The sequence below is a fragment of the Drosophila yakuba genome, chromosome 3R (assembly GCF_016746365.2).
Source record: "Drosophila yakuba strain Tai18E2 chromosome 3R, Prin_Dyak_Tai18E2_2.1, whole genome shotgun sequence".
In the NCBI taxonomy this organism is placed as follows: Eukaryota; Metazoa; Arthropoda; class Insecta; order Diptera; family Drosophilidae; genus Drosophila; species Drosophila yakuba.
Genome location: NC_052530.2, coordinates 3,597,422 through 3,625,029, shown reverse-complemented (window position 1 = coordinate 3,625,029; position 27,608 = coordinate 3,597,422). Strand labels below are relative to the sequence as shown.

General features: G+C 38.5%; 1 protein-coding gene and 1 long non-coding RNA gene across 23 annotated transcripts in view; one reads left to right on the top strand and one right to left on the bottom strand.

Moving 5' to 3' along the window:
* LOC6535385 (TLD domain-containing protein 2) overlaps positions 1-27,608 on the top strand; it is an 84,470-nt gene that overhangs the window by 14,528 nt on the left and 42,334 nt on the right. For 5 of the 22 annotated variants that reach the window (XM_015191638.3, XM_015191630.3, XM_002095999.4 and 2 more), the window contains exon 1: positions 18,741-18,916. The exons of 2 other annotated variants lie outside the window; for them this stretch is intronic. Coding sequence is in view for 8 of the 20 variants with exons in the window: in XM_039375569.2 (XP_039231503.1) it covers positions 2,356-2,666 (311 nt within the window). In the remaining 12 variants the exon portion in view is untranslated. Of the gene's footprint in view, positions 1-519; positions 2,667-18,740; positions 18,917-27,608 lie in introns of those variants that run through there. 15 more of the 22 variants (XM_015191615.3, XM_039375568.2, XM_015191626.3 and 12 more) reach the window with 10 other exon arrangements.
* LOC120321764 lies at positions 19,197-27,506 on the bottom strand. Its single transcript, XR_005561490.2, has 2 exons — positions 24,556-27,506; positions 19,197-24,373 (listed from the first exon to the last, which is right to left on the bottom strand). It is a non-coding gene; the product is annotated as an uncharacterized LOC120321764 (long non-coding RNA).

Genomic DNA, 27,608 nt, shown 5'->3' with positions numbered 1-27,608 from the left:
AACGTCGAGATCTCAGGAACTACAAAAGCTAGAAAGTTGAGATTAAGCATACAGACTCCAGGGACATAGACGCAGTGCAAGTTTGTCGAATCATGCTGCCACGCCCACAAACCGCCCAAAACTGCCACGCCCACACTTTTGAAAAATGCTTTGATATTTTTTCATTTTTGTATTGGTGTTGTAAATTTCTATCGATTTGTCAAAAAACTTTTTTCCACGCCCACTCTAACGCCCAGAAACCGCCCAAAACTGCCACGCCCCCACTTTTGAAAAATGTTTTGATATTTTTTCATTTTTTTATTAGTCTTGTAAATATCTATCGATTTGCCAAAAAAACGCCCACAAACCGCCAAAAACTGTCAGTGTTGAAGACCTCCTTCGCACTTTCACTAGCTGAGTAACGGGTATCAGATAGTCGGGGACTCGACTACAGCGTTCTCTCTTGTTTTCTTTGAGATAATGTTGAAATTTCTATCGAAAAACCTAACAATAACTTTCTTTCATTGTTTTTTTTTACAGGTTCGTCTCCCATCAGATACCCAATATCTAATAATAAATAATAATATAATATTGATATAAATTGATAAGAATATGAATTTACGATGATGCTTCTAATAAGACAAAATAACGCACACAAATAACCAGAACCCAACTCGAACATGCTACAGAGACAACACCGAACCCAGACCTCAAAACAAAAACCAATTGCGGCACTATCAAATTAGAATAAGAACACAAATACAGATCCACACTGAACAAATATCAAATAGAACAAATGTGCATATTGCTAATTAAATTACAAATAGATAAAGCTAATTAAGCAACAATACAACAGACACACACATGGCTAGCGTATATCCAGTCCTACCTTCCAAAACTCGTTCGCCCCAGCTAAATAACATAGATAAACTTGCAGTATACCGCCACTTTAAGCAGCAAGCCCACAACACTAAACAGAACATACTTAGCAAACACGGGAGGAGAACATAGATGTTAAAACCGAATTACCAATATCAAACTAGATTGCCTTGCTCCCCGTATAAATGTCTACCTAGATGTTGATTGTTTTAACCCGTATTGAAAGTAATGAACATCCAATCCTGCTATCTGTGTGCCTTCGAATGTGCAGTAAATGCAGCTTCTGCATCGGCCGAGCACGCTATGCCTAACATCTTCTATGCCACCTATAGCTAACCCGACTGCAGCTACTCGACCAGGCAGCCACATGTAAATACAGACTACACCTACCCGAACAGATCAGATCATAGATCAATTTTCAGTTCTTGAGTTCTCAGCCATTGGATTTCCCGATACCGATACACTCACACATTCCGAGCCCAGAATCCTGAACTCCCGCGAAAGGCGACGACACAAGAGCTGAAATGTGCGTTTTTCCTTCCTTCAAAACTTGAAGTATTTTCCACCACCTGTATCAACTTTCAGTCTCCCACATTTCTCCAAAATATTTTCCTCCCCCAAGAATTATACTATACTATAGCTATAAAAGGCATGCTGCTTGCGATCGCTTATGGTTCTTATTCGGCTCTAATAACACTTTATAATCCGTTCATATATTAACCTTGTAAAGCCAGATAAAAGTCTACTCTACATCTTAAAGAAAGCATAACATATATATCAAGTTTAAATACTTTCCTATTTTATTCCTTTGGGCTTTGAACATACAAGTGCGTAAACTACTCACCTTAGAATATTTATTTAGTTTAGTTTTACACAATATACAGATATTTAATACCAACACATTCCTTATACCTTTTAATATTTCTTACAACCTCTAAATGTTATATTTCCAACTCTGTTATCCTCCTACTATACAATTTGCTTTGAATTCCATAACAAACTATTACTATCCTACACCAAAGAACATTAATGCTAATAAATATTATTGCCTCAGCACTATCTCCCTATCCATAAAAGAATATCCCAACGAATGTTTATCTCTAAGTGTCGCGTATGCAAAGTCAATATTTTAAGAATCGTTTTTCTCTACTGTTTTAACTGTGCTCTTTTTAATATTTTACTTTGGTACATGTCTACCCCTCGAATAGCCAACTTTTACACACCGTTAATACTTTTTGGCTCTATGTGCAATTAAAATCTCAATAAACGCACCACCTAAGCAACAAAATTAAACTAAAACCAAGGTATCAAAGCAAGTTCAACTCGCTCGCTCGTTTTCTTCATCTAATACCTAACCGAAAGCAAAAAAGAGCAAGCTTCAGATAATTGGCTCCAATTGAACTAATTGTTTTATGCTTCTAATTGTTTTATGCGAAATTTCTATCGATAACTAACCGCCAAACCAAACCGCACAATTCAAATTGAAATCGATCCGTAATGTCTCGCGAAAACTCCCCTCGTCACGGCTCCTTCCGCCGCACTCTCAATAGCAGAGATCCGTCGGCAGGGACGCCGGGCTCCGGATCGGGAGCGGGATCGTCACATCACCAGCAGTCCAACCAGCACTACCACCACCACCAGCCGCCGATCATGGAGCACGCCGGCGCGCAGATCTCCACGTCCGCCTCGAACATAGCCACCGTGCTGGAGGATCAGCAGCTGCCGCCCTTGACAGGATCTGGACCCAGTCGCCAAAGATCTCTGAGGGATCGGCTCAAGGACGGCATCACCGGTAGCTTTTCCTGGCAGTAAGTCACGCCAAGATCGAAGTTTTGATGCTTCTTTCGTACCACTTATGTGTGAAATTTATTACCACTCTTATTTAACGCTCCCAATATTGAAATTCTTTCTTTTCCGTAGACCTATTTTTTAGTAGCCTAATCCCCAATGTATGTTAAAACTTTCTTTCAAGACTTGAATTCGATTTAGTTAGTACCCACACGATTTATAAATGCACAACGTATAAGTAAGCAATTAAAATCCAAAATGATCTCTTGCCAGAGTGAAGGATTTACTAATTAGACTGCACAACACCTTTTGTATAAAATCATCAGCTGAAATCCCAAACAGACGGACGGACTTGGATCAAGCATATATATTCTGTACGAAGTGCAATTCGCTTATCGGGTATAAAAAGGTGTTACTTTAAGTTCAATAGTTAAAAAAAGTATTATAGTTGTATTAATATTTTATTCGGTAAAATTTGTACTGCATTGGAAAAAAATACTTTTGGGACTTAATTTTTAATTTGTTTCCTTATACATTTATATAATGGTTTTTTTAATGCTTCTTCGTTTCTTCAGTTTCCTTTTATTATTACAGCAGTTACTTAGTCATCATTAAACTGCAACCCAGTAAGATATCAAATCCATTTTTTTGTACGATTACTTCCAGATTAATTCCGTTTTTTCTGATGATAGACATACAAAAACTTTAAAAGCGAAAGCTGAAACACAATATTCCTGACATTACAAAAATTATCTTTAGCAAAAACAAAGCACGTGTGAACTTTTTACTGACATAATGAATCACAGGTCATAAATCAATTAAATTTGACAAATTTAATTTCGCAAGCTTCTCCATCGTACCAAAGGGAACTAAAGCGTACACGATCACCCAAAGAGGATCAAAAAATTGCATAATTAATTTAAAAATAAATACAATATGGTATACTAAGGAAGGCAGCGGTCAGAGAAGGCGAGAAATCAAGAGGAGGTTGCTCATTGAGGGATGGAAGGGTGACATATTCAATATCATTGCAATTCACTTCCCAATTGAGGTGGGAAAATAAGCAAAAGAGAACATGGAAAAGCAAAATTACAAACAGGAAATACAAGTGGATTCACTTAAAACATATATCCTAAATGATTAAAATACTTGGTGTTGTATGAAATCTGCACAATTAAATTTATAATCTTAGGTTCCGTTCAAATGTGGTAATGGCAAAACGATTTATGATTTAAACATGTGTTAAATATGAATCCTTTTTATCTTCACTATTTTTTTAAAAAAGGGTATACTAGATTCGTTGAAAAGTATGTAACAGGCAGAAGGAAACGTTTCCGACCATATGAAGTATATATATTCTTGATCAGGATCAATAGCCGAGTCGATTTGGCCATGTCCGTCTGTCCGTCCGTATGAACGTCGAGATCTCAGGAACTATAAAAGCTAGAAAGTTGAGATTAAGCATACAGACTCCAGGGACATAGACGCAGCGCAAGTTTATCGAATCATGCTGCCACGCCCACTCTAACGCCCACAAACCGCCCAAAACTGCCACGCCCACACTTTTGAAAAATGTTTTAATATTTTTTCATTTTTGTATTGGTGTTGAAAATTTGTATCGATTTGTCAAAAAACTTTTTGCCACGCCCACAAACCGCCCAAAGCTGCCACGCCCACACTTTTGAAAAATGTTTTGATATTTTTTCATTTTTGTATTGGTCTTATAAATTTATATCGATTTGCCAAAAAACTTTTTGCCACGCTCACTCTAACGCCCACAAACCACCTTAAGCTGCCACGCCCACACTTTTGAAAAATGTTTTGATATTTTTTCATTTTTTATTAGTCTTGTGAGTTTCTATCGATTTGCGAAAAAACTTTTTGCAACGCCCACTCTAACGCCCACAAACCGCCAAAAACTGTCAGTGTTGAAGACCTCCTTCGCACTTCCACTAGCTGAGTAACGGGTATCATATAGTCGGGGAACTCGACTATAGCGTTCTCTCTTGTTTTAGTCTTAAAAGCTTCTGCCTCTCAGAGAAAGAATGAATACCTTCAATAAATACCTTCTGCCTTTGGAGAACTTTTCCCCCATTAGTAAGTTTTTCAAAATATTTCCATAAGTCGAAACAGCGGAGAACAAAGGGAAACCTGCAATTTATTTACAAAACAATTAAAGCAAAAAGTTGTTATAAAGTCAGTTGGGCTAACAATAATGATTTGGCAAACTTGTCCATTTCATTTGCCGGGTTAAGGAAAGTTGGTTGCCAATTTTTCCGTTGTCCAAAAAAATGCTACAAAATTTTTTTATTTTCATAATATAACATTTTTATGTAGACCCTAGAGTAGTTATCGTCGGCAATAGCGCCTGAGCAATTTGACCTTCAAAGTTTTGCCAGCAATGTGCACTTTCACTTCATCCACAGCCTGCATAGTGGTTATACCCAATACACACTTGTATCTTGTATCTGATACTCCTCAAACTCGTTCTTCGCGCAGACAGCTGCGATTTCAGATTGGATCTGAGCAGTTCCTTTAACCACTTTGAGCTGGTTATTTACAACCTTGAAACCCTTTTCAGCTGGCCTTGCTTTTTGGTTTACCTGCTGCCCTGTGGCTTCCTCTTCCAACTCCTTCTTTTATGTCAGGTAAAGACATCAACCCTTGTTGATTTGAGGCTGTTTTTGGCGACATTTCATGCATCGTATTTTTAAGTAAGAGGTATGCCCATATACTTATGAACAGCATCAGTAGTATTCCTCCGTCTGTACTTATATATACTTTTTGGAAAATAAGTAGAAACTTTTTAGTATAAAATTGCTACGGCGGATAGTCGGACACAGGGATGGACATGGCCAGTTCGACTCGGCTATTGAACCTGAACAAGAATATGTATACGTTATATGGTCGGAAACGCTTTCTTCTGCCTGTTACATACTGTTCGACGAATCTAGTATACCCTCTTACTCCACGCGTAACGAGTATAAATGGACACTTTTTGGAAAGATTGCAAATAAACTAACAAGGAAACACCCTAGAAGTAAAAACTGCTCTCATACCGAAATCCAAAGTTCAGTGCGACGTATCGCTATTATATGTTCAGAGTTACTTCAGGTTAGATCTGTATGTTTCTCGCATTTGTTATTATTGGTGGTTCGATGCCATTTTGAATATAAGTTTATGTTTTAAAATTCGGTCTGAGTGGCATTTCCTCTCAAATTTAACAAATACAATATAGTCGAGTCCCCGACTATCTGATACCCGTTACTAGTGGAAGTAAGAAGGAAAATTTCAACACTGACTGTTTTGGCGGCTTGTGGGCGTTAGAGTGGGCGTGGGAGAAAGAGAAATTTACAAGACCTGTGAAAAATATCCAAACATTTTTCAAAAGTTGGGGTGGGCGTGGCAAAAACTTTTTGGCAAATTTGTAGAAATTGACAATACTTATAAAAACAATAGATTACGCTATAGTCGAGTTCCGCGACTATTAGATACCCGTTACTCAGCAGCTAAATTAAAAAAACAATATATATGCCTCATATACATACATATGTACAAAACACTTAGCCGCTCAAACTAGCTTTTTCTATAGATATTGTTATTTTTAAATTAAATAACTAAGAATGAATTGTTAAATTAGATTATCACACTTATTTAAAAATATTAACATATACCTAATTTGTTTATATTTAATTAAATAACTACACTACCTACTCTGCCTCCCTTACGCAAAATAATATACCACTGTGGTAACTAAGGAGTGTCCCTAAAATAAACTGCACACTTTTAATTGCTAATTTCTCGCAGTGCAAGGTTAGAAAGCTTAATAAATTCTGCGTAATTATCATATTCTCTTTTGACTATTCGCTGTTCACTCTCAACAATGCAGAATTGGCTAAACGGTACAAAGTTTGTGTCAATAGTGTTAAAAACATAATAATGTAGTTTGAAGACACATATTTTTTGAAAGATAAGCCAAAAAGAGGAAGAATAACTGGTCCCAAGGATAAAGATATTGATACAAATATTTAAGTCTTGATCACCAAAAACAGGTCGATGTCAGTACGAGATTTGCGAAAGCTCTATGATCGATTGCTCTCTGATAAAGTTCAATGCGTTATTATGGACGATAAAACTTATGTAAAATTGGACTCGAGAACTTTACCCGGCCCTTAATTTTATACCAAAACTAAAAAACCGTTGCCGAGTCCGTGTCTAAAATTGAAGTAGAACAAGAGGTAACGCTATAGTCGAGTTCACCGACTATCTGATACCCGTTACTCAGCTAGTGAAAGTGCGAAGAAGAGTCTTCAACACACAGTTTTTGGCGGTTTGTGGGCGTGGCAAAAAGTTTTTTGGCAAATCGATAGAAATTTACAAAACTTATACAAAAATGGAAAAATATAAAAAAATTGTTCAAAAGTGTGGGCGTGGCAGCTTTGGGCGGTTTGTGGGCGTTAGAGTGGGCGTGGCAGCATGATTCGACAAACTTGCGCTGTGTCTATGTCCCTGGAGTCTGTATGCCTAATCTCAACTTTCTAGCTTTTGTAGTTCCTGAGATCTCGACGTTCATACGGACAGACAGACGGACAGACGGACAGACGGACGGACAGACGGACGGACAGACGAACGTGGCTATCGATCCTGATCAAGAATATATATACTTTATATGGTCGGAAACGCTTTCTTCTGCCAGTTACATACTTTTCAACGAATCTAGTATACCCTTTTACTCTACGAGTAACGGGTATAAAAATTTGTACAGAAAGACACAATAAACCCAGATCTTTACATGAGGGAGTGTTTAACAATCGTTTGATTCAATTTTATGAAAATCGCAATGTCTCAACAATTTTAGGCCAGCTGTTGCGACAGCTCACTATGCTCATTCCTCTTTGGCCTTACTACATACAAAAAACATCAATTTTGTGTCAGAAGAATCCACAAAATTGTCCAGAACTTCGTCCAATTGAGAGATATTAAGCTATTGTTAATTTGAAGAAGAATTGTAGTCTCTCCGAAAACATGGAAGAAATTAAAAAAAACTGGATGCGTGCCATACGTGGGGATACCAAGGTGTTTGTGCAGAACCTGATGCGTGGCGTTAAGCAAATAGAGTAGGCGTTGCAGCATGGGTCAACAAATTTGCACTGCGTCTTTGTCTCTAGAATTTGTATGCTGAATCTCAACCTAACTGAAATCTAGTTTTTATAGTTTCTGACATCTCGACTTTCATACGGACGGACAGACAGACGGACGGACATGGCCAGATCGACGTGTCTATTTAACCTGATCAAGAATATATATACTTTACATGGTGGGAAACGCTTCCTTCTGCTTGTTACATATATTTCAACGAATCTAGTACGCCCTTTTACTCTACGAGTAACGGGTATAAATATCCGTATATTAACTCGACCTTGACCTGGTCTTTGAGTTTGCATGACTGTCTGAAACCGAAAAAAATTCGTTCTGGTCTTGAATTCACGCCCACATACGATCGATTCACTCAACTGCTAATTGAAATTTCAGGAGCTTGTGTCTTTTATTCCGCCACAAGCCCAAGTGAGAAAAGAGAACAATGCCAATAAAATCATAAAGAATCGAGACAGTCGCACAAAAGGCAAAAGCCTGAGCAAATACTTTCGACGGGCTCCGAAGATCGTCCATAAAGTCGGGCCAAAACGGCATGCGGCTCAGCTAACTTTCGGATTTCGCATTAGAAACTATGGCGATGCCGGGCACGTTCCGGAGCGCAGTGTTGGTGGCTGATAATTACGATAATGGCCAAAATGAATGATTGGTAATGGATGTGTGGGCGTTTTCCCCAAAAGCTGTTGACTGACTGCATTTCTGGCAGTTTTATTAAATTATTTGTATAGGCTTATGACCTTATGAGTTCAAGAAATTTGTTAGATTTTAAGTATAGCATAACTTAAATAAAATAGTTTTTGAGGCAGATATAGTTAATATAAAATATTTTGATATATTTAATTTTGGTCATATACTCATTACTAAAACCACAGTAATATAATAATTATTCGTAAAATAAAAGGTTATTCTAGATTCTTTGAAAAGTATGTTACAGGTATTCTTTCCCTAACAAGAGAGGCTCAGAAGGCGAGCAATCCGATCTCAAGACCCCTGGACCGTATTTTATGGAACCGTACTGCAAAACAACTTTGAATTGTATTAAGAGAACTTGGAAGTAACTTTTTTGAGCAGAAGCTGGCTTCTTTGGAGTATATTCGCTCTGGAAGTCCACCGACTCGCTTAAAAGACAACCATTTAGACAGGTTCCCATTAGATGTCCGGGAGGCAAACTTGCTAAAAATGAGGAAAATCATTTGAAGACTAGGCTCACCCATTACAAATTCGCTACAATGGAGCAGCATCGAGAGACGCCTTAGAGCCTCGAGATACCCTTATCTAATACTTAACGCCATATTTAGGGTGCAGTCCTTCCCAAAGCATTGGAAAATGGCAGCAATTTTAGTGATACATGAACCTGGGAAACCTTAAGAGGATCCAGAATCGTGACTAAACACATAGTACTGGCCTTTGAGGATTTGGAATAAGGTAACGCTGGATTCATTGATATGCAGTAAGCATTTGACAGAGTCTGGCATATCGGCCTTCTTTGCTAAATTAAATTATTGCTCCCGCGTCATACTATGGTGTCCTGAAGTCTTACTTGGAAGAAAGGAAGTTCATGGTCAGGGTTAAAAACACCTACTCGACCCCTTGCTACATGAAAGTTGGAGTTCCGCAGGGCAGCGTCCTTGGACCGCTGCTCTACACAATTTATACTGTAGATTTGCCTCGCCCAAATATGTATTATATGGAAGCTCCCTGGATGGCCCTACTCGCTACATACGCTGACGATATTGCACTGTTGTACAGCTCCAGTTCTGGCACTGAGGCAGCACGTGGCCTCCAAAAGTATCTTACTACTCTAGTTGCATGGTGCAAAAGATAGAACTTAAAGGCCAATCCACATAAGCCACCAATCCTTGCATCAAATTAAAAAAAAAAAAAACAGGAATTTTTATCACGATAACTAATCGAGTGAATCCGGCCATGTCCTTCTGTCCGTAGCCAAGTTCATTCGATATATAGAAGATGATTTTTATCGTTCGCACTTCCACTAGTTGAGTAATGGGTATCTGTCGAAAAAATCAACCAAAGCGTACTCTCCTGATTTCGATTCACTCGCAAAATCGACTTAGGCCATAGGCACTTAATTGTGCCTCTTTGCTTCTTCATTTTATGCACAATCTGTGTTTGTGGGATATCACAATTAGTCGTATCAATTTGCCAGCTCTAAGTAATATTTAAAATGGGAACAATCCTTTTTTTGGTGTACCTTGTGCTGGCATTGACTGCAAACAACTGTTGACCCTGAAATGGTGCACAAGAGAATCTCCGCCCCTTGTGCACCCCTTTCCACCCCTCTGCCCTCCTGCTCGCACAGTAGTCGAAAGTTTGAGGTTAAAGGCTGTAAAATTATAGTGTGCTTTAATGCAATTTTCAAGAGTTTGTCAAAATAGTAATTAGTTGCTTATGTCGATTCGAACTCACAGACCTTTAGGTGAAAAATAATTTTAAAAATATTTGGAAAACACCAGATAATTTTATAGAAAACTTCAAGGATGTATATAATAAAAAAAAAGAAAGAACATACAAAAAAAAGTATCCAGGTCCTTGTATTCTCTAAAAAAATTTGCTTCGATACGAGAGGTAAATTGTGGAACCAACTTATTTAGAGACCATCATCAGTCCTCAATTTCATTCTGTAATGTAAAAATGAATGTGTTGGGCCTACTTACACGCGTTCGACCTTGGCAGATATTAAATCTAATCCACAAAATTTGCGTCCTGCACCACAGTGCCCGCCGATAAAAGCCCTAATCCGATGAGCATTTCCATTACGCGTTTGGGGTTGTTACTGTGGTCTTGTCTTCGCTGGGTCCTGCTCCTGCTTCTCGTCCTCGGACTGCTCATTCTCAACGGCAGATTCGACGTGGGCGTTGCCGTAGCTTGGCTACCAGTTATGGGTACTGGGTTCTTCATAATGATTATGAAATTACGCCTCATTAAATTAGTGGCAGTCAAGTCAAACAGAAGCCCAGCTACCCCCTGTTTGACGAGGCGTCTTTTTATCGTGGCTTTTTAATATGCCATAATTGCTTATATTAATTGCCATCGTGCAAATCGTGCTAAATTAGCCGATATGTTGGGGGAGAGGTATTTTATTTTTAGTAGACATATTACAACTGCAACCTATGGCTTAAAATAATGGAACACCTAAAGCCGGAAAACTAAGCAGCAATTTCGCAATTTCAATTTCTCTGCATTCGCTTTTCTCGGAATTTTGGTATTTATAAGCCCAATTACCGAAAGACTTGTCTGGCCTTTGGCTCTCAAGAAGCATCACATATTCTACGGAAAGTTCTAGCATGCACTTATGCATAAATATGACGTTCCGATACAGTATCTGTTTATAGTGTGTAAGCCACTAAGTCTGCTCGCATTGTTGGTACCGACATTTGCTTATACTTTGTAAACAAACAATTTTCGTATTCTTTTCATGAATTGCGACGAATTAAATTTGTTATCCAAGCACAAGACATGCAAATGTATACGTACTAGTGCGCGCCAAACGAAGGCGAATGCACTTAGGCAAATGCACTTAGGCAAATTGTCCCTATTAATTTTTAATAACGGCGAGAACATTTCTAAATGGCTTTTTGGGACTTTTATGCGGTGGTAAATTCGGTGGAATTATCTTTGCCTCATGAGTAATTTTCGCAAATGGGAAATCAGTGAATGATTAACTAACTTATGAAGGCTTTGTAGGCTTAATCAAAAACAATAAATGGCAATTAAAAGTAATATACCTTAAAGGAAAGGGCATTAATTTTCCAGCAGTCTCGCAGGGATGAATTCTGCATGTGTTTGAAACTGTATAATCGATTTTCACACCCTTTCCACTGGCCATTTCAATGCCACATGCCATATGAGTTGCCCCACCAATCAATTTGGCATTCAATCTACGAAATTGCTCATATATATCAATAATTATCTGTCATTATTGTTAAACCGAGCAAATTATGTTATCGATTTTCTCGGATCTGTGTTCAGGTTGTTGTTCGTTCTGTCGTCCTTGCTAATCGAAATCCGCATTGTGATTTGCTTTGGAAATCGGCCTAAACATGTGAAATTAAGCACGGCACGACAGCATAATTTATTGACATGCGACCTCAAAACAAATCCTATTTGAAAACATTATTTGCTTTCCGTTTGTATTGCGGAAAGATTGTGTACTGATTTTTGGATCGGTGTTTATTAATCTTCTCCTACGTTGTCTCACTTGACTTTATTCAATTATAAATCCATGGGCTGCTTATCGCGTTGGCTACCTGATATTCGCCAGTATTTATAATGAGCCACCCATTCAAAGCAAAGAAGGCCGCCGATAAGAAACCCAACTCTCCTCACTCTCCGCGGAATCTCCATTGTAATTACGGGGAAAATTCCAACCAAGACACTAATTACATAGCTCATAAAATCGTTTGTTCTAGCTAGGCTGACCTTTTCTTGAATACAGTGAAGATAGTTAAGTAGAAGATGTTTCCTTGTTTTCAGTGCTTGCACACTTTTAAATATTTCATTCGCGAGTCAGTAATGGAAAACAAGAGAGAACGCTATAGTCGAGTTCCCCGACTGTCTGATACCCGTTACTCAGCTAGTGAAAGTGCGAAGGAGGTCTTCAACACTGACAGTTTTTGGCGGTTTGTGGGCGTTAGAGTGAGCGTGTGCAAAAAGTTTTTTGGCAAATCGATAGAAATTTACAAGACTAATACAAAAATGAAAAAATATCAAAACATTGCAGTTTTGGGCGGTTTGTGGGCGTTAGAGTGGGCGTGACAAAAAGTTTTTTGACAAATCGATAGAAATTTACAACACCAATACAAAAATTAAAAAATATCAAAACATTTTTCAAAAGTGTGGGCGTGGCAGTTTTGGGCGGTTTGTGGGCGTTAGAGTGGGCGTGGCAGCATGATTCGACAAACTTGCGCTGCGTCTATGTCCCTGGAGCTTTTGTAGTTCCTGAGATCTCGACGTTCATACGGACAGACAGACGGACGGACAGACGAACGGACGGACGGACAGACGGACATGGTCAAATCGACTCGGCTATTGATCCTGATCAAGAATATATATACTTTATATGGTCGGAAACGCTTCCTTCTGCCTGTTACATACTTTTCAACAAATCTAGTATACCCTTTTACTCTACGAGTAACGGGTATAATTACTAGACTTGAGAGACAAAGTTTTCAAATGAGTTGATGCAGTACACAAAATTTTGCAGAAAGTCCAAAAAGAACACTGTTGCAATTGAATCCAAAATGTCTTCTCATAAATAAGTTGCTACTATTACCAAATAATTTCTATAAGGTGGACTTCAAAGGTAAGTTTTAATAACGTTAACGTTATTGTTAATCTTTTACTTTTAAAGTTTCCTAGAAGTTTTTAAAAAGCGCTTAACGCAACTCGATAATATCGTAGTTATATCTCCGTGCTATAAGTTGTGCTCAAATAACCATTTAAACTTAAAACAAGATAGAACGCCAACTCGAAAAAATATCAAAACATTTTTCAAAAGTGTGGGCGTATCAGTTTTGGGTGGTTTTTGGGCGTTAGGGTGGGCGTGGTAATTTTCAAAAGTTAGAGTGGGCGTGGTAACATGGGTCTACATGCGCTGCGTCTATGTCTCTGAAGTCTGCATGCTAAACTTCAACTTTCTATCTTTTATTGTTCCTGAGATCTTGGCGTTTATACGCACAGACGGACGGACATTGCCAGATCGACAAGAATATATATACTTTATATAGTCGGAATAGCTTCCTTCTGCCTGTTATATACTTTTCAACGAATCTAGTGTACCCTTTTACTCTACGAGTAACGGGTATGACTACCTTATCTCGTCACTTTAGCCCACTATTTTCTTTCTCCTAGACTTTTCTATTCGGTCATTAAGGTGATACATTATTAATTTATTGTTGAATCTTGTTGTTCTCTTATCGATCTTTTGTTTCGACTCGTAAATAAAAATACAATATTTTATTAAAAACCAAATGTTTATCTAGTCTTCAGCCTGTCATATAAACACAAAAGCAGGCTAGACTAAATAAGCAAGAAAGAGTGTACCGCGCCTGACATTGACCCCAATTACGTTGCCTCATGTAGGCAAAACCGTTGGAAAAATACGAAAAATATTGATAGCACAATAACAACCATTCCTACGATTTTTATTTACCATGTAAATAACTTATTATTCATATGCCCCCCAGGGGGAAAAAACATGTTGGTTTTTATACCCGTTACTCGTAGAGTAAAAGGATATACTAGATTCGTTGAAAAGTATGTAACAGGCAGAAGGAAGCGTTTCCGACCATATAAAGTATATATATTCTTGATCAGGATCAATAGCCGAGTCGATTTGACCATGTCCGTCTGTCCGTCCGTCTGTCTGTCCGTATGAACGTCGAGATCTCAGGAACTACAAAAGCTAGAAAGTTGAGATTAAGCATACAGACTCCAGGGACATAGACGCAGCGCAAGTTTGTCGAATCATGCTGCCACGCCCACTCTAACGCCCACAAACCGCCCAAAACTGCCACGCCCACACTTATGAAAAATGTTTTGATCATTTCATTTTTGTATTGGTCTTGTAAATTTCTATCGATTTGCCAAAAAACTTTTTGCCACGCCCACTCTAACGCCCAAACACCGCCCGAAGCTGCCACGCCCACTCTTTTGAAAAATGTTTTGATATTTTTCCATTTTTGTATTGGTCTTATAAATTTAAATCGATTTGCCAAAAAACTTTTTGCCACGCTCACTCTAACGCCCACAAACCGCCTTAAGCTGCCACGCCCACACTTTTGAAAAATGTTTTGATATTTTTTCATTTTTGTATTAGTCTTGTGAGTTTCTATCGATTTGCGAAAAAACTTTTTGCCACGCCCACAAGCCGCCAAAAACTGCCAGCGTTGAAGACTTTCTTTCGCACTTCCACTAGCTGAGTAACGGGTATCAGATAGTCGGGGAACTCGACTATAGCGTTCTCTCTTGTTTTGTATGCGTTTTTGGCGAGCAAACTTTCTGTGCAATTCCAATTGAATAATTGGAATTGAAATTGAGTTTTCCACCAACCGGACAATAATGGATGAATATTTAAATCTTCTATGACAAATGTTTTAGCACTATCGCCTTCCATTCCCCCATCCTCCCCAACGGCAAATGTCAATCGGGGTGTCACTCCTTTGGCAACTCGAATTCAGTATCGGTTTAAGTTTAAAATTTATGACTCAGAAGGCAGCCTCTGACATTGTTTTTGAATGGAACAAATTTATTAATTACAATCTGGTTTTGTTATTACAAAATTTGATGGAAAATGGAGCACTATTTTACTTGAGTAACGAGCTTACTAACAGCCGCAAGATTTTAATAAGAACAATTTAAATTTTGTTAGGCCAATAAATATATTAAATACGTTTTAATAAAAAGGTTCGAAACTTATGTTCAAGCTGATAAATAAACAAAATGACCTGGAAATTGTAACGCGATGTATTAAAACCAAAATCAACATAATATTTACCGAAGTTATTTTGCAGTTTGAAGTTAGTTGCGGAACTCGAGTCCCATTGCAATTTAAACACCAATAGTTCTCTCATTTGATTGTTTTTTTTTTTAAATTTTCCACAATATGACATACATACAATATATATACAGGGCATTTAAGAATCCAGGCAAATTCCAGCACGTTTTGCAATTGCTTTGCGAATTTGTAGGTACCTTTATTATTATGAAAAATCAAATGGCAAGTCCCAAGCGACTTGTTTAATTGAAAAAGCCAAATCAACAAGTACAGCCAGCAGAGAATAGAATGGAGTAAACAAATAAAAAATTTGATTAAAGCAGCAGAATAGCCGTTAGTGCATCCATATAAATTCAATTTTAATACATGCGATCAATTAAGCGGCAAAATAAAAAGTTAATGGAGGAAAATACTAATTTATACTACTAATTATACTAATTTATAATACTAATTTAGCAGGGAAACGAACCGGTTAGCATGGACTCCAACCACACTTTTCGGGTTAGTAGGTGGGGACGACGATGGAGATACTTCGAAAGAGGGGATCTGAGGCCCAAAAATTTGAGTTTTTCAACTGCCGACGGCGACAACGAAATCGTTTGAATTTTTCCTTATTTAAACAAAATTAGCATTTTCCTGTCAAGCCGGTTTTCCAGCCTTTTTTTTGCTTTGCCGCCGACTTTTGATTATTGGACCACACCAGCACACACATGCTGTTGCCATTTGGCAAGCCAAACCACTTGCAACCTGGCTATTTTTAGCAGCTGCAACGACAACCCGCAAAACATTGTGGACAGATACTTTGCCATTCGGATTTGGCTGTACCTTCCGTCATTTTCCGGGGATCCAGCCACAAACTGGGAAGTGGAAATCTCATCGAAAATGAAGAACTTTTTTTTTCACCTATTCAACAGCTTAGCGGCAATGGACTTAGCATTTCGCCTGCTAGATGGAGGCAGTGGTTGAAGATTCCATCAGTTCGCAAAGCTGAGCGGCGAAATTGTCATTCGTTATATAAATGAAGCTGCTTAAAAGAGAATATTGTTGCTCCTTTTATTTATTTTTTTATGGAAATCACTCGGCGGAAACATAACCGCTGAATGCTAATCGAGGATGTATTTAAATAATATTATTAGTTATTTGCACACCGAGGAGAAAAATAAAAAAGTTTAAAGGGTTTTAACAAAACGCATAGTGTCATACAGTCTTAATAAATGTAGAGTGACATTAGCTGGCTTATTATAATTCAATAGCACCAATGCCTAATTACAGATTAACATTTGTTACTTCGATAATTCAGTTCGTAATATCTCAAACTTTATTCAGTAAAAATATGAACATTAGAATTGCTCTTGCATTTTTCGTAAGTGGTGTTTTATGATTATTATCCCGCCTGGGAGTGGATTGATTAGAGACCCTCATAAGACTACCCATAGCCATAGCCCTAGATTTATCCACGTTCATAACTATAGTCAAAGCGCTGGCTATAAATGCAAAAGTGTTTTTAGTGGCCCCCAAGGCGCATTCGAAACATTTACATTTTAGTTCAGACAATTTATGATTGTGTAATAATATTGAAGGCTGAAAATTATAAGCGTCCGAGTCCGAAAAACTGTAAATAGTCAGACGGGGAGGGAAGATGGAGGGTGCGAACGGGACGGAGAACGAACGGCAGCGAAATGATGTTGCACTTTTCTGATTTCGACGAGTTGCGTACTTTGAAATTTGCATAATTTGCAATTCGAGCCCAGTCATGCGTCTTTTATGAGCCAAAGAAAGAGGAAAAAGTCAGAGGTTGCCAACTAAATGGAAGAAATTCTCAAGGTCGGATTGGAAATTTCATTTTTTCTGTTTCTCCGTGCTGAAATGCAGTTCACCTTATGGCGAACTCTCTGCGCAATTGCTGGCCTTGGCGGTAATTTCCCTGTCAGGTGAAAAACACAGGTGGCTGAGAGTTGTCCAGATAATTGCAGCACTTTCACCCCCTCAACAGTGACCTACATTAATGTTAAGGAAATGCATTTGCGGCCGAGGAGCTTTGAGTAAAATCAAATAATTACAGCGGCGTCACATTGCGTATGAGTAATTTAAATGAAATTGCAAAGTCGCCGCAACTGACTAACCTCCAAAAAATAATAGCAATAAGTGTATTGCAATTGCAATTCAAAACAAGTTCATTGCACATGCGCACCAACATTAGAAGCAACAAATCCAATGGGAAACTTAACAAAACTTTGATACACTTTTTGGATTGGAGTAGACCATAACTATTTGTGGCAACTTGCACTGATAAAATTAACAAAGGATCAAACTAATCCTATTTGAAAGATTATAATTTGTATATAAGTTTTTATTTGTAACACATATATAAGATAAGATAAAGTGTTTTTAAGCTTCTCTGCAAACTGACCACAGTGTCAAATCCCTCCTCCTCGAAAGGGTATTAAATTAGCGACCCAAACTTCAACTTCAAGAGGCAGTCGTAGGTTTCGCTGGCAACATGTATCTAAACATCCCCAAGCAGAAACACACACAAAGTGGAAATAAACGGAAATAAGCTCAGCCCAAGCAGGTTCAGGTTTTTAGCCTGCAACAAAACAAAAACGAGTTTGTTGCAGCACATGATGTGGTTGGGAGGGAATGTGGTTGTGGTTGCTGCCCCGCGAGCCACGACATATGAACGTATTATTTGTAACATTTGTACTCCGTCCGCTTCAACTGTGATAAAGTTAGAGTATCTTTCATGTTGCCTCGCAACATATTCTCTCGCTGGCAACATGTGTCTAAACATTGCCAAGCATTTGTATTGTGAGACGCAAACGTAAAAATTTCGTTCGATTCGATCAGTTTAAGTTTTTCATTTGCACCGAAAGCAACGCGCGCTCAAAGTCAGTGCTTGATAATAAGATATACCATATACTACATATGTATGTGGAGCATCGGCGATAAATATTGTAAAATAATTTTTAAAAATATGTTCGACTCGTGTGCGACGACGAACAATGTAGTACGCTAATTATTTTTCTGCACTCATTTCGCGATTGTCTGTTGCAATTCGGCTATTGGTGTCCGTTTTTCTGGCAAAAGAAATATATTAAGTTGTTTAAATTACCATCCGTACTGCGAATAAATTTCGAGTTTTTAAAATGAGACAGAAATGTCTCTACGAAAAATCTTGCTGCAACTGTAAATAACAATGCACACCATTTTTAAAGGCTTAAATCTAACGCCTTGTCAAAATTAAGTTTAACATTAAAGTCATTTGAGTTCATAAAGACCCTTTCACCAATAAATTAATTCAAAGCATACATTTTGAAAGCCATTTTTTGAACAACTGACTAAATTTTCGTTGAGTTCTGGACTGCCTATAAATCCGAGTGCATAAAAGTAGTTAAAAAAGATAATGTATATATATTGTCTTTAACCGAAAAATGTCCACAGAATATACAAATAAAATAAAAAATATAATTGTACGCGGGTGCTGTTCTGAGAGCAAACAAGTGTCAATACTGTGAAATCAATACCAATGAGAAATGTGACTAAAAAACCAAAGGAAATCTATTGTGCCAAACCTCGTTGAAAGACAACAAATTAAAAAAGGTAGAGAAATATTTGCCACTATGTGATGCAATAATTAATGGCTACGCTTGCAATTTAGTTTTTTGGACAAGCTCGACTTTATTTCGACTCTCTGCTTCTCTCTTTTGCCATTCTGTTTTGCGATTGTATTAGGCGCTGCTTGCGGTTTTTTTTCGGATTCTTGGTGAAGCGAACGGTATTACTAAAGTCGCTTGGGTTTAGAAAACCATTTCAATCGGCATAATCTCAGATTTATTTAGCATTAGCTGCAGGTCATGACATTCGAGTAATAACTTCTTTATATCGCTTATATCAACGACTGCAGCAGTTGAAAAAACATATAAAAAGCAGTTGACCACGTCAAAAGAAACAAACGAAAAAACTTGGCCAACAATGACGAATAAGGCGAACACAAGAAGCGAAGACCTACGCCTAATTTAAGGTCATCAGCACAGTAAAACAACAACAATTACAATAGACAGAGGAAGAAGCAGCATTTAGTGCTTATGACAACAACAAGTTTCTCTGAATTTTTTTTCCTCGGGTTTTCTGAATTTGTCTACACGGCCCTTCCATGCCATTTGAGTGGAGAATTAACAGGCGATGGCATAAAAAGTAACGATCGCACACACACTCATTAATGTATATATGCTTGTACATCCAAAGAACTGTTGCTCCCCTCCTAAAAGCTCGATCAGCTCCCCTCCTAAAAGCCTCCTCGCCTCGATCAGCAAAAAGTTGCCATACTCGCAAATAATTGGAAAGGAAAGGAAACCTAGAAAACCAACGAAACATTTTGGGACTGTAATCAGCGTTGATGGTACAGCCTATACCTATGTATATTATTCTAGAATTTAACCATTTAATTGCGGCTGCAATTTTCAAAACCGCCATTTTCTATTTGATGAGTTCTATTACAAAACGTAAAGAGGGAGGTGTGAAATTTCGTATACTAGCAGACAAGTAGCCCAAAACTTAAATAAATAATTAAAATTATTGGAATCCACATACTAAGAGAAATTTCCAAAGTCCCAACTATGAATGCAAATCTATGCAGATCCGAACCAGTGCTGAAAATCCCGCAGACTGAAAGGCAACAGCGCCAGATGCTTTGGTTTTCCGACGAGAAAAATGGTGAAGAATAATCGATGTCTTTGGTTTGTCTTACTTGTGCGCTAGTTTATGTTTTTTTATAAATAGCTCAAAAATCGATAAAAAAGAGTAGGCAAAAACAAAGTATAATTAGAATAAATTTTAAGCTTAAGTTTACATATGTAATAGAAATAGGTAATACAACTGGGCATGCAAGAATATATCTCGTTCAAGTCAAATCGTGTGGTTTGGATCAGACAATGTAAAGCATTTTCAATTAAATGCATCGCAAAATGAATACTATATCTATGGCATATCCCAGCTTCATCAACACTTGATAGCATAATTTAAACGGATTAACTTTTCAGCTTCTATTTCGACGCAACTCAGCACAAAGCGTTCGTATAATATTTATTGACAAAGCCATTTGTCACGATGTCAGGTGTGCATAAATTTGGGTCCCCGTGATGTCGCCCGACATCAGTATAGATAGTGAAACCAAACGAATAGAAAGTTCTATACCTATTTAGTTAGTAATATCTAAAAAAAGGCGGGGTGGCTCTTGTAAAAGTGCGATTGACTATGCAAATCAATTAAAACTGTCAGGAAGCGTTGAAGAGAAAATAGAATTGGAAAATTCAACGAGAAGAAAGGAATATTGGAAACGAAACGCATGCGCAATTACCTAATAATTTAAAAAAATCAACACGGAAATGCAAATTCCCATTGGGTATCTACGCATAGCCGCATCTGGTTATAACTTTTATTGATTTTAAATGATACGTCCACATCCACGCGGTTGAACGAGGAAGTCTCTGAGTCACGTGGCCTTTGTATTATGGTACATAATTATGGCTGCCTAAAGGAGGCTTGTCACAGGACAGAATATTTAAATCTGCCGGCTCAATAATTAAATATATGCGTACTTTTATAAGGTACTTTTTGCAGTGTTGTCTTTTCATGTGATTTACTTATGGTCTTTTGTTCGCCCTGCCCACTGTACATTACTTCGTTGGCCCGGACAAAGAGCCTTACTGCTATTTGTTTGCTCAAGTCGGCGTGAAAACAGTGTCATAATTAAACAAATAAATATAAATCTATAGATATTTATAGGTACATACACATACCTGTCGGTGCGCCGAAATTCAAACAAAGACACTCGAGATGTCAGTAAAATCTTATTCAGATATTCGAGACCAAAAAAGTACTCTCGAATATCAAATACTATATTTTAAGTTGTTGCCTACAATCGATGATTTAATAAATTCCCAGTTTATGTACTAAGAAGAAGTGTCTATAAAATGTTTATTACACATTTACGATTCGGTCGCCCAAAGTGTGCCAAATTGTCAAAAGCTGCTGCCAAGAAACTTTTCCGGCAATATGCCCAATAAATTCTTAATGTATATATTTAAGACTTGGACAGATAAACCAATTAAATATAATACGCCTTAGAATTTGACCAGTAAACACATGCTTGGGCATTGAACAAATGTACCTAAGTTTTTGAATATTGTAGGAAATTGTTACATTATGAAATGTGCTTTACTTAACTGATTTAAAAATTTACTATACTGTTCATTATTATTCACACGGCTTAGATCCGCTATTAATACATAAATTAGAACGTTCTAGTTTTAAATACATAGTTTCAAAATCTCACTTCCACTTCCTGTGCGTCGCGCCCACCTATCTAGGTAGAATTCAGACTCTGGTCCCCGCCGATCATTAATCAATATACCGCACTCATAACCCATCAAATCAACGCTTTTTGCGTTTTTATGGCCGGCCGATTCCGATTTGCATATTGATCAGCGCAGGCAGGTGACTATATTTTTATAGTCTTTCCAGGCTCGGCGATTCGGGGCGTTAGGCCCACCCATGTGATTCGGTTCCGTCTTGGTTTGATCGGAGCACTTGTAATTTGTTTTCTAAGCTGTTCACATTTTGCGGAAAACAAAGTTGACGATTGATTGGGTTTGATTGAGCGGGTAGACAGTGGAACTGGTTTCCCCACAAAGGCGGCGCTACTTCCGCCATGGAAAGACACTTTGTTTTGTTTCCAGTGCGGCAAGTAATTATCGAGCCGAGGCACCAGACAAATCAAACCACATTCGTCAGAACACTTTGATTGCTGAGGCACTAATATCGGGCAAGAGCCGGACTCGGATGTCCAGACCATGTCTGCCGTCCATCTGCGGTTCACACAAATATGGGCTCAGCTGTCACGGTTACGGATTATATTATGTCACTTCATGTCGCCACATCTGTCTGCTCTCTGGTTACATTACCCGATATTTGTGTATATTTAGCTTGCTGATTCTAAGCCGGACTTTTAACGTCGTTTGGTCGTTTGATCGGTTGTTTGTCAAACGATAAGCAGGCTAAGCAGGGAGACTGGTGTGGTTGGAATCTTAGAAAAAAACTGAAGATATGTTGTTTACTCTTTACATAATACTCAATTATCAGCTACTTTGGTATAAAATCGTTGAATTCGAGATGAGTCTAAGTATTTTAGCTTATCGCGGGGTATACATTGTTTGTGATTACGTAATCCTTTCTGGAATTTTTATATTTTATATGGCATACGTGGTCTGTTTAGCCAAGTGGCTGGGTTTTATTCTAAACATTCCGAAAGATTATTTTCTTATGTCATCGAACTGGGTATCTATTTTGTTTGCAAACATCAGTATTTTCGTTGTTTTTTTTTAGATGTTTGTTGTGTACATATTGAATTACTGATGGGAGCGGAGGTATCCTAACTTGTATTTCTGGAAACGCTTATCTGAGCCACAGTTTTAGGGGAGAAAAATATATTTATCTAATAACTTGCACCGGAAAAGGGAACTTGCTCCCATTGAGGAAATATCTAGTCTGTTAATCAATTAATGAGTCAAATGTATTCTAGCAATGAATACTGATCGAAAAAATTGTGCTTCTAATATTATTTTACATAACATGTACATACATTTTACATAATAATAGTCAGTATAAAATAATATATCGTGCACAAGAGCGCTACTTGCACAACGAACTGTCTTTTAAAGGAGTGTCTTTAAAAGACTAAAGAAAAAACAAACAAGAAGTTATTATGGGATGGTATATGCAACGGTATATGGAAATGTATGTGGGAAGGTACATGGGAAGGTATACTAATACATTATCCAGCACTCATTGATAGCAACACAGAGCCGCTGAACACGCCCTCGCCTGCAATACCGTCATATTGATGTAGATCGACCCCACCCAACAATCTGCATTAGGTGTGCAAGTCGGCCAGGTGTAAACTGGTTTGTTAATGATCCAATGGACAGGCAGGAATTCGCCAGTGAGCAAACACGTATGAGCAATGCGAGCAGAGTCTATTAATAAAGCCGCAGCCGTCTTGTCATGTGAAACTGGGCTTAAAAAAAAACGGGCTATTCAGAAAAGAAAATCCGAGATATTGGGTGAACAGAACGTATACGCAGTAATATCTTGCAGAAACGTTGACCACTTGACACTTTCGCTAGTGACAATGCTTGCTGAAACGGTGGCACACGCAGATACATTTGTATCTTTGCCGCACACGTAGATACATGTGTCACCACTCGTCAGTTCAACGACTCCCGGCGACCAGTTTCGTTTTCGTTTCGAAAAAGACAACAGTAACAGGAATTAATTATTTCAGCTTGTGATTTATTGACTCGAGCTCGCGACAGCCTACACCCCATGCACTAGTGATGAAGGGCGCTTGACAAATGGCTTGGAATTTTCTTGACGTATAAGTTTATGAACTTAGTACGATTATTTGGTGACCGGCTTGCTAATAGAATAGAAGGGCAGAGTTCTAAAGCCTTCGCAGATCATCATCACTTAAAAGAAATGAAATCCTGCTTAGTTTCAAGCCTTGTGCATTTCCGATACATTTTTTAAAACTGTAATTTCTGCTCGTTTTCCCTTTCATCTACTTTACTGCACATCGGCTTTACTGTAGCAAATTGCCGAACACAACGGCAGACATATCGTTTACATGCCATGCACACGCGATGTGGCGGATACATCGCGTCGTGTGTAGATACATTTGTTTCTCACAGTGACCATTGTTGCGACGTCTGAGTGGTTTATTTATATCGTGTGGCTCTTGTTTCGATTCTGTTTCAGTTTCTGTTCGGTTGTATGTTGCCTCTTCTACCTTTTCGCATTTCATTTCGTTTGGCCCCATAACGTGTCTGCACAACCAACGTGTGTATCTACGAGATACATTTGCTGCCGGTCGGTATCTATCGAAATCGAAAGTGCAGTTTTACGTCCTCGCAGCCCAATGGAAATGCATTGCCAACAAGGTTATTGTTCTTGGAGCTTACACAGTGTATATACTCAATATTCCTGAAATCGGTTGCGTTCCTAGTAATATAAACAAGAAATATTAAATACGATTTCTCGATTCTACAATGAATAAAATCCAAAAGAGGACAGTTTTCCTTTTTATTTCCTAAGGAAAGAATTTTGTAATGTTTTCAAGTCGCGTTATAATGAGTTCACAAATTATTGTCAATAATATATAGGTTTTATGAAATGGCACCTACGTAAAAAATCTTGTAAGTGTAGTTCAACGATCGTCCCTGGGAAAAGCCTACGGATAGAGATAGTCCTATTGCACCTATAAATAAATTATATTTCAGACTTGCACTTGAAAGCAAAATCTAGGGTGGGCATATCATCAATTTCGTTTTATCGCTGTTATTATTCCTATGATTTCCCAATCGTAAAGCCAAATCCTCAAGATTAGTAACATCAAGTGGGCCATAAATCAAAATTGGTGAACAGTTTAACCGTCCAAAGTTTCGCTTTAAGCCAAAAGTGTTTCCCACACTTTGCTCCCTCAAACTTCCTGTGATGCTATAATCTATTCTCAGAGCTGATTTTATTTACCATTGCGTTCTAGCATAGACTATGGAAAATTTTCACACTTGTGCACATCAAAGTTTATCAACGTTTTCACTGGACCTCGCCATGCACTGCAAATTGCAGCTGCAGCCTCTGCCATGTGACAGTTGGCCTCGTCATCGTGTGCTTTATGGGCTCTTGTCTGAACCAGAACCAATCCGATACCCCATCGGGGTATTTTTAGGTCTATGCTCTCGTGCGAGGAGGTTTGCCGCCTTATCAGGCGCAGCTCCCGCTTATCACGTGCTGTAGTTTTCCGTTCTTCTGCGTTTTGCATGGAAAGTTTCGTTTCACACAGATTGCACTTTGCAGAAAAACTGAATAAGACAATAATAAGAAAAAGCATTGAAAATTTGTTGAAGTGCATCGATTTCCATGCTTTCGATATCAACATATAGTTATCTAGAGATCAAGTATTCTATCTTATGGGTCGATAAAAATTTAATTTACAATTTCTGCACCTTTGCCCACTGTTAAAAATTTAGAAAAATGTATACTTTGGGAAAACCTTTTTTAATTTTCCAAATTTTGAAGTAAAATTTTGGCTACTTTGATAATTTTATTCCTACAAGAACAAGTATTGAAAAAATCCCATTTCATATGTTTGAAAATGCCAAAAAATTTTAAAGGTATTCTCCAAAATTCTAAAAAGTAGGCTAAAGTGGTCAAATGGGGGTTCCGAAAGGCTAAAGAAAAAGGTATATATTTTATGGAGCAAACAACTAGTTTTTAATTTCTTGTAAGTCCCTTAATTTTCTATTTATTTAAATTTATTAGGGATCCGCTACCGGCAACCAGTTTTTTCGCTTGACTAGCCATGACATTGACACAGTAAGACTTTGAATTCGGACTTTGGCTGCAGGTTTGTGTTTATTTATTTATGCGAGCATTGCACAATTGATCAGGCGACAACCAAATGAATAATAGAATCCCCAATGGGTTATTAATGTGAGCCATAAATTGCGGAGTGGATCCCACCTTCGCGGCTCACTGGAGACCTAGACCTAGACCCAATCATAAGCCCCAGCCCCGATCCAGACCGAAACCGAAATCGAAGCCGAAACCGAGACCTAGACCTAGACCCGTGACTTGTGTACGTGCCCGGCCGTGAAGAGTGAACTCCAGTCCACTCTGATCCAGCGGAACCTGCACTTGATTCGACTCGACTGAAGTCGGCTTGGACTTACATGTAAGCGCCTTGAGCTCGACCGGTTGCGCTCAGTTTGAGTTCCCGCTCCGCTCACTTGTCAAGCGGACAAGGTTGGCGTTTTTTCCACCGTAAGCCACCAGTATATTCAAATTACTCTCTTCCTATATATTCGGCCCGATAAGACGGCGCGTACTTGCGCTCTGGCAAGTTTTTCTGCACAAACACACAGACTCCCGGCCAACAGCTCCTTCAGAGATAAGGACAGGGACACATGTAAGCAGTCTGGCCCACTTCAGTGATCTAATCACCTGGAATTGGGAGCACTTCTGACCCCCTGCTTTCAAAGTGGGAAGAAGCTATCGTGACTAAGGACACTTGACTGTGTTGAAGTGTCATAAGAACTCAATTATTAAGACAATGTCATCCTTTGAATGTACTATCCTTCTAGACACTATGTATTAAATTCCTTGCGCTTCAGGCTGTCCCATTTGACAAAACGTATTTCTAGGTGCCAGGCCTAGCACGATTTACAATCGTGTGGGGTCATTATAACTCATTTCAATTAGCTACCCCTGTTCCCCCAAGCATTAACTATAATTGGTCCGAACGGGTGAGAATTGGATGTCTAAACAGCCTCACACGACTTGATCTGGCGTTAAATTGTAAAGTTTTTCTGTTTACAAAAACATATGCCGGGGTCGCCCGCCCCTTAAATTGTGTGATACTTTCAATTTCACAATCAAGTGGCGTATCTGCCCCCTTAGGTACCGCAGTCCCTGTATCCCATCGCCTGATTCAAGTCAGTCATCGCCGACATTATCATCATCATCACAGCGAACGTCATCATTGGATTTTTGTGCTGGTTTCTGTAATAACCCGTGCTGTATGGCCTGCTGTTTTGTTGTCGTAGGTTGTTGCCCATTGTTACTCGCCATGATGTCATGAAGTTGTGAGTTAATTTGCATAATTAACTGCTTTGCTGGTTGCTGCCGCGATGTAAGTACGAGTACTATTGTGGAATGGGCAGCCAAGCGGGCTGAAAGTGATAAGCAGCTAAGTGGCGATTAGTGGTAGACGAGATATACTTGCTCAATATAAAAGGAAATATTTAGTGCGTCTATTAATGATTTCTAGTTATTATCAATCGATTTCCAAAAATTTTTTTCGCACGAGTTAAAATGGTCCAACATTTAACGTTTTACGATGTAATACATTTGTCAAATGTTGATCTCGCCCTGTTCTACCCGAAATGAATCGGCCTCTAAATATTCTTCCCATGACAATCCCAAGTCGTCCCGGTAGTTGGATACAGCTTTGTACAGCCTTTACCCAATGCAATAAAAAACAGACAATAATTCCAGCGCAGGTTTGTTATTGCCTGTTTTCCATAGCGGTTGCTGGCTGAGTGACGACGACGACAGCGTTCCGCTCGACCGACAACGACCTGTTAATTACCACGCTGATGCCGGTTCAATAGAGTTCACTGAAAGTAAAAGTTTTGCAAGCGCAGGGAAAATGGGAAAGAGAGAGATAGAAAGAGAC